General features: G+C 31.8%; 1 protein-coding gene across 1 annotated transcript; it reads right to left on the bottom strand.

Annotated features, from left to right (window-relative positions):
• Positions 1-2,581, bottom strand: LOC140964507 (uncharacterized). The gene has a single exon (XM_073424350.1). The coding sequence runs from the start codon at positions 2,398-2,400 to the stop codon at positions 613-615; it is 1,788 nt and encodes a 595-aa protein (XP_073280451.1). The 5' UTR covers positions 2,401-2,581; the 3' UTR covers positions 1-612.
• Between the last annotated feature and the right edge of the window lie 5,919 nt (positions 2,582-8,500).

Raw genomic sequence — 8,500 nt, 5'->3', positions numbered from 1 at the left:
TGAAAACCAAATCCAAGGTGCTAAAAAGGCAGATCAGCAAAAATACAAGAACCTAAGCATTTACATATTTCCACAGCTAATGTTATTTGAAGTAAAGCTCAGTATACAAGAAAAATACATTTGTTTTGGACTGGGGATTTTAAACTAAGCTGTTATCTTAGAAATTTATCCTTCATCATACTTATCTAATCTGTTGTTTTGGTTTCTTCACAGCAACAGTACAACAAAATAACTGCGCTGGGTTTGGACATGGTCTTCATGTAAGAGAAATGGGTTCGTATAAGTGAGAGTAATATCACTCGACTGTCACCCGGACCATGTTTTTATTGTTGCCAGACTGCAGGCTTTAAGGCAACTCTTAAATGTCCATATCGAGACCCATATTGAGATTAGATACTGGTGAACAAATCAGATTTCACCGGAAATAGAAAAACATAATGCGGAATTTCACAACAGAACCTGGGAAAACGCGATCAACATATGCGGGTGATTGCATGCTCTTTAGGCTTCCACGTCCCATAAACAATCAACTGACATGAAGAGAGAACTCTGCCTTTGAAATCACAAGTGATTAAATCAGATTTCACTCGGGTTACAAAGAATAATGATTCATTATTTTGGCACAAGTCTCTTGATCAGATCCAACAGAACATTATCTTGACATTTCCTGAACTCATGAAGTAGCAACGACACAGTTGTTGCATCAGCTGAGAAACCCCTTCTGACCATTTCTTCCAAGAGTGGTATTACCTCATTAAATTTTTTTCTTTTCAACAAACCTTGGACAAAAATGTTGAACGTTACACTATCGGGCATACAACCACCTTTTTCCATAGCTATTAGGAAATTTTTTGCCTCCTTTGTCAGTCCTTCTTTACAAAGAGAACCGATAATGATGTTGTAAGTAATAACATTAGGTTTCAAACCTTTAGAAGGAAGTTCACTAAAAAGATTTCTAGCAATATCGTGTTTCCCAGCTTTGCACAATCCATCTATTAGGATAGAATAGGTTACGATGTCAGGACTTAAACCTTTCTCTTCCATAACTTGTAAATATGAAAATGCTTCAGTAAATTTTTTAGTCCTACACAAGCTATCCAACAAAATACTAAAAGTGATAATATCAAAAAACACTTTCCGGGCTTCCATCTCGTTGAAAAGCTTCCAGCCAGCATCAACTCTACCTGCCCGAAATAATCCTCGTAACATGGTATTGTAGGTAATTGTTGTGGGCTTCAACCCTTTACAGGAAATTTCATGAAAAAGATTACAAGCTTCGTTAACTTTTCCTTTCCTAAAGTATCCATTCATCATACTAGTGTAACTAACAATACTGGGCTTAAGGCCAATATTTGCTAAGGAATCAAACAATTTTAGTGCTCTATCCATTTCTCCTTGCAAACAATATCCATCTATCAGGGCATTGTATGTGAGAATATCAGGAGAAATATTTCTTTGCTTCATGATTTTCAACAAATCAGCAGCCTCAATAACCATTCCATTCTTACAAAATGCATCGATCAATATATTATAAGTAACCAAATCTCGATAAATTTCATGATCCTGCATTTTATTTAAAATTTCTCTCACTTCTTTCCATCGACCAAAATTACACAACCCCTGAATCACAGAATTATAAGTAAAGACATCTGGGTAAATGCCTTTCTCAATCATCTGGCATAACAATTGGAGAGCATCGTCTACCATTTCATCTTTACATAGGCTGCATATTAATGTGTTATACGAATAAATATTGGGTTTGCAGTTTCCCTTTCCTAACACACCAAGCAAATCACGGGCCATGAGAGCGTACCCAGCTTTGCACAGCCCGTCTATCACAGCTAGAAATGTGAATTCATCCGGCTCACATAGTTTCTCTCTCAATAACTTTTTAAAAACTTCAACTGCATCATAGGCCTTATCTGCTAAAAAGAGCCCTTTGATGAGAATGCTAAAGGTGACTATGTTTGGTTCATGACCAAGCTTGAAGAAGCTACCCAAGATTGACAACCCAAGATCTACCCGATTCAGCATGCAATAGCAATTAATAGCAATACTCAAGGTGTAGTCATTAATAACCTTCAAGTGGCGAATTTGATCAAACATCAGGAGGGCAGCATAATACTGTTTCATTTTCACCACCACACTCAATAGCTTGTTGAATACAAGAACAGAAGGTTTCGGTCTCATTCTCACCATCTCATGGAACAAGCACACAGCATCGTCCAGCTCACGTATACAGCTAAAATCAAATCTGGGTTGGGGCGAAATGGGTTTTTCTTTTTCTTCCGGTGATCTCACACTGTGAAATGTTGCAGATAAACATGAAAAAGTCAGGTTGGAGAAGGATTTACCTAAAATTCCTCCACGAATCAGAAAAATAACATCAATTCGCCTCATATTTCTTCCGCCAGCAGCAGAAATAAGCTTGATCTTTCAGTTACGAGATTTCAAAATACCTTGGGTTGTGATCAACATTTCAAATTCTAAATGAGTAATCTTCTTCTCAAATGCTTCTTGAAGCGAAAATTCAAGTTTTTTCTTCAAAAAATATTGGAATTTAGCAATATATATATTCCCGTGGTGAGAATTCTAATATATTATTTTTTTCCCAAATAATAATATTATTGCTATTAAAAATAATGAAAAGCGGATTGTCCAATAATTGGATCACAAAAACTTAAATGAAATCGTTTCACGAGTCAAGACGAATTTTAGACTCGATCGATTCATGAAAAATATTATATTTTATGTCAAAAATATTATTTTTGACTATAAGTATAAATCGTGTCAACTCGTGTCACAAATATAGATATGCGAGATAATCTTAATGTAACCTACTCTAATTGACTAATTCAATTAATTTACTGATTTAAATAGAAAAACCTAGAAAGTTTGGTTAAACTCTATTGATTTCAAAATTATACAAAAAAAATTGGACGAGATGTAGATGAAAGAGAAAATAGTAGTTATCTTATGAGACGGTCTCACGAATCTTTATCTGTGAGACGGATCAACCCTACTGATATTCACAATAAAAGTAATACGCTTAGCATAAAAAGTAATATTTTTTCATGAATGACCCAAATAATAGACCTGTCTCACAAAATACGACACGTGAAACCGTCTCACATAAGTTTTTGTCAAGAGAAAAATACTAAAAGAATGTTTATTATCACCATAAAAGTTTAAAATGGAAAAAAAAATCCTAGTTCATTAATTATTTTATTTAATTTAACATAAACTCAAATTCATTATATCCCTTTGAGTTAAAACTAACTTCTTATGCTATATATATAGCTAAACACACACACACACACATATACATACTTCAATTTCAGATATGTTATCCCACCTAATCATGTTTTTAATTCCCTTAACCTTGCGTTTGGTCGAAATGATAGGACAAATGGNTCCCAAATAATAATATTATTGCTATTAACAATAATGAAAAGCGGATCGTTCAATAATTGGATCACAAAACCTTAAATGAAATCGTTTCACGTATCAAAATGAATTTTCGAGTCGATCGATTCATGAAAAAATATTATATTTTATGTCAAATATATTTTTTTTACTATAAATATAAATCATGTTCACTCGTGTCACAAATATAGATATGTGAGATGATCTTAATTTAACCTACTCTTATTCAATTAACTTACTGATTTAAATAGAAAAACCTAGAAAGTTTGGTTAAACTCTATTGATTTCAAAATTATATAAAAAAAATGGCAAAAACTTGTGTGAGAAGGTATCACGGGTCGTATTTTGTGAGACAGATATCTTATTTGGGTCATCCATAACAAAATATTACTTTTTATACTAAGAGTATCTCTTATTTAGGTCATCCATGAAAAATATTACTTTTTATGCTAAGCGTATTACTTTTATTGTGAATATCAGTAGGGTTGATCCGTCTCACAGATAAAGATTCGTGAGACCGTCTCACAAAAGACCTACTCTAAAAAAATTGGACGAGATGTAGATGAGAGAGAAAAATACTAAAAGCATGTTTATTATCACCATAAAATTTAAAAACANAAAAACCTAGAAAGTTTGGTTAAACTCTATTGATTTCAAAATTATACAAAAAAAATTGGACGAGATGTAGATGAAAGAGAAAATAGTAGTNAAAATTTAAAAACAGAAAAAAAAATCCTAGTTCATTAATTATTTTATTTAATTTAACATAAACTCAAATTCATTATATCCCTTTGAGTTAAAACTAACTTCTTATGCTATATATATAGCTAAACACACACACACACACATATACATACTTCAATTTCAGATATGTTATCCCACCTAATCATGTTTTTAATTCCCTTAACCTTGCGTTTGGTCGAAATGATAGGACAAATGGAATGATTAATACCAAAATGATTAAGTATATGATATACCAAGATTTGTATGGTTTGCTTATATCCTTTGTTGTGTTTGGTGAGATTTTTAAGGGTGTGACTGAGAAACTATTTAAATGTGTACTACCAAAAATACCCTTTGCTATTTTATTTAACTTTTTAATTTCATACCTATTTCATCTACCCCACATTTCATCCGCTCATTCTCGCAAGAAAACCCTAGCCGTCAACACTGTGCATTGAACTACGAATTTATGTCAACAATGTGTGGATCTTGATGTGTTTACTGTGAATCCGACATGTGAAGGATTTAAAATCGATTCTGCAGGTTTTTATTGGGGCGGCATGGCGAGAATATGTAACTGAGCACATATTGCGTAGAAGGAAAATCGATATACAACCATCTGCACTGAATGTGAGTAATTCTGAGAAAATTTTACAAGTTTTTAGATTTACGAACGTTTGATGATTTCCGTTAACTTTTTTTAGAAATATGTTGAGAAATTCTTTTTCCAGTATACAACAACGTAGATGGGTTGCAAGTTGTATGGGTGGACGTTGTAAATGTTAATCAAATTTGATTTCTCTGGTGGTCGGTGGTTATCGATGTCATTGTCATCTTCTCCGTTGAAGATCAAAACTTGTTTACAAATTTTTTAGTTTTCTGAAGTTTCTGTTCTTGAGAAATAATTAATTCTGTTGCAAATGTATTTTAGACAGATATGTATAGCTATGTAACTCATTTAGGAAATCATTGAATGATTCTTTAGCGTAGCTTTCATGGATGTGAAGACACCACTACAGTGCTAGTGCGGCTATGGGTTTATGGTATTACGTGAAGCTGGTCCACATTCAACACGACCCGACCACTATTACTTTATATGTCCAGCCGGTTTGAAACATCGGAACCGATTCTTTTGGTACGATGAGTATCAAAAAGTATCTTCGAACAATGAACCATCATCCAAAATTGAGATGGGTTCAAATTCGTCGCAAAATCCTACTTCTCCCTTTGTAAGGCGTCGGCACACACAAGCATACAATGCATCTTGTAGTTCACAGTATTTTAATTTGAAGAATGCCGCTACAGTTGACACGGAACAACACGTTCAAACCAAGTCAGTTATGGCATCCACCACATCAGCTCCACCAAATGATCCAGTGGAGCACACACCTCTATCCGTCGAACAAGTTTGTTGTCGCTTTGGTTGCATTTGCTCAATATTGTGTTTAATGCTGTTTTTCATGCTTGTTATTGTAATTTCTAAGTAAGTAAAATGTTGTATGTGTTCGTTATGTTGTAATATTGTCGTGCGAAATGTTGTCGACGTTGGTGCTTGATATCGTATATGTCGTTGACGCTTTGTTTTTATTTTGGTACGAGCTAGAAAAAGACTTGGTATTGTAATTATTTGCTGCTTGTAGTAGTTGTAATACTTTACTCTTTTGTTATTGTAGATGCTAATGTTCAATATAATTTAGAATGTATTTTCAGCATTACATTTGTCTTCATAGCTGCATAAGTCAATGTAATTTCATTTGTAACCCCATGTACACACGATGCAGTGAAGCAATGCTGAGATAACAGTAAGAATCCCATTCTCACATTTTTAGATGTTTAGATTTTGTTTTAATATGCATTGTATAGTGATTTGAACAACTGTTTGAACTCTAATGTCCATAGGGAAGAGGACAAATATTGGCAAGGGCTTAAGGTGCATCAAGCTTTTTGAGTTGTGCTTCTTTGTTGGGATGCAAAGTAAAGTGAACCTTCCATATTACTGCATGCGAAGGGGAATTAGGTTAATATTCTAAACATCTTTTACTTGTTATGTTAGGTTGTGGAGATGTGAACATGTACAAACACTTTAATTTGTTGTCTGCATATTTGTCCTTGGTATTTGAGAACAAGTGGTTCGCTTGATGGGATTGGCTTTAATTGCATTTCTGAGTAATCAGTGTTATTTTCGGTCCCAGTTATATACTTAATAAATTTGAAGGTATTATATTGAATACAAATTCATGCCTATGTATAGTGGTTGACCTATACTGCCTACTATAGTAAATCAATTAATTTTCTGTGTCTTACAAGATATAGCATTAATTTTGGTAGAAGTGTGAGCATTTAAATCGTTTTATCTTCTACTTAAGGCAATTGTTGAGTTTCAATTTATTTGTGCAATTTCTTTCACTTAACAAAAGTCTTTTTTTGTCTCAGATAAGAAGATATATGTGACTTTCCCTAGTCGGTCTCAAGATTCTGTGACCAGCAAGTATGTAGAACCGCTGATATCACTGTTACAAAACCAAATCCACTTATCCAAAAGCAATACAAAGAAACACTGTATTTTTTAAGGGAATAAAAACATTGTATTTTGAACATTAATTTATATGCATAAAATGGCCTCGAATGATTAATAATTGAAACATATGAACATTGTTTTCAAAATCGGAATGGATCGAATTGGCCGATTCGACCACTTCGACAGAGAAACTGCCATGGGTCAGGTCCAAAAAGTGCTAAAAACTGTTTGAGGGTTATATATATGATTATTTTGATTTTGAACTTTATTAAAAATATTATTTCAATAATATTATACCTTATATCATTGAAAGTATTGTTAAAAGGCCATCAATTCCTAATGAAAATCTAATGGTGGGTCCTGATTATTACTTAAATGTGATCTTCTTTTGAATTCTCAAAAACTTACGAGGATAAATATATCTTTTTTATTATTTTTATATATACACATTGAGATATTTATAATTTAAAATATATTATTTACTATATTATTTTATTATTTTAATAATATAATGGTTTTTTGGTCCCAACGTCGTCTCAACCAATCGAATTGGTTAAACCATTTTTTAAGATAAATCGATTCGATCACTGATCTATTTATGAAAACATTGCATATGAGAAGAAAATTACCGATCATAATGACGAAATAACCATATAACTTTTATACTAAACATCTAATAAAATATCTTAGAATATAAAAAAAAGTAAAAATATTGAAACATTTATTTTAATTAAATATCAAAAAACCTTATAGATAATTGTCAATAAAGTTTTATCTTAAATAAAAATTTTAAATTATTAAAAATTTATTTAATACTAAATATATTGTACCAAAAAAATTAGGTAAAATGGGTCAATTTTTAGTTTGTATGTGTTTGAGTATGATATTTTAGTTATTTTATTTTATTTTATTTCGTTGAATCAATTATAGACCTGTAAATATGTTTTAACGATCAATTTTATTTCGTTTCATAAAAAAACCATATAATTAAATTACTGATATCATTGTCGATTTTTAGTTATGTTGTTTGACATACACACATATCACAAGTGATTTTTTAATCACATATAAATAAAAATTTTGCAACAAGAATATTCATTTAATTACATGATTTAGATGAGAAACACTTAAAATGATCATCAGATACATGGTTACAATTGATTCAACGAAATATGTGACTAAAAAAGTCAATATACACGAGACTTAAATGGAAATTTTTGCCAAAAAATTTTTTTTGGAGCTAATTAAAATTCATATTTTTTAGCTATTTTTTTTGTAATGAAGAACCCACAACCGCTATTCGTAGATGCACACTGGATAAACTCTCTCTAGAGGAAAATCTTTTGTCTTGTTTTTTTTTTTTTCCAGTGTTTAAAAGTCTACTTACGAAAATGAATACATAAGAACAATTGCTCTATTTATTTGGATTAGAGACTTTATTTAGTTTACTAATAATTTACATGAGTATTTGTTTTATCTTTGAGTAATTGTGGAAGATATAAAAGTTCGTCCTTTGTGATATGATCGTTAGTTGTGTTCAAGCTAAATCATATTTGGAGTGATACGAAAAATTTATAATCTCCGGTTCGACAAAACAATAGAGGTCCTTAAATCATTTGTAAAGGTCACAATAAAGAAAGACTTACACTAAAATCACAGTCGGATATACGTTGGGAAAGTCGTCTTGATAACGTAAAAGTTGTAAGATTTAAAGCTCCTCAAATAAGAGATGTACTATTGCATGTAGTAAAAAATAGCAGTGATGCAACAAAAGTGGATGATGCGCGGTATGACTCATATTCGTCATAGAAAAAGTTTTTTTTTTTTTTTTTT

This window comes from Primulina huaijiensis, chromosome 2 (genome assembly GCF_012295235.1).
Source record: "Primulina huaijiensis isolate GDHJ02 chromosome 2, ASM1229523v2, whole genome shotgun sequence".
Taxonomy (NCBI): Eukaryota; Viridiplantae; Streptophyta; class Magnoliopsida; order Lamiales; family Gesneriaceae; genus Primulina; species Primulina huaijiensis.
This window is presented reverse-complemented; position numbering and strand designations above follow the sequence as displayed.

Bases quoted from the DNA above. Each gene is read 5' to 3' on its own strand.
- LOC140964507 (XM_073424350.1), bottom strand. From the start codon at position 2,400: ATGAGGCGAATTGATGTTATTTTTCTGATTCGTGGAGGAATTTTAGGT.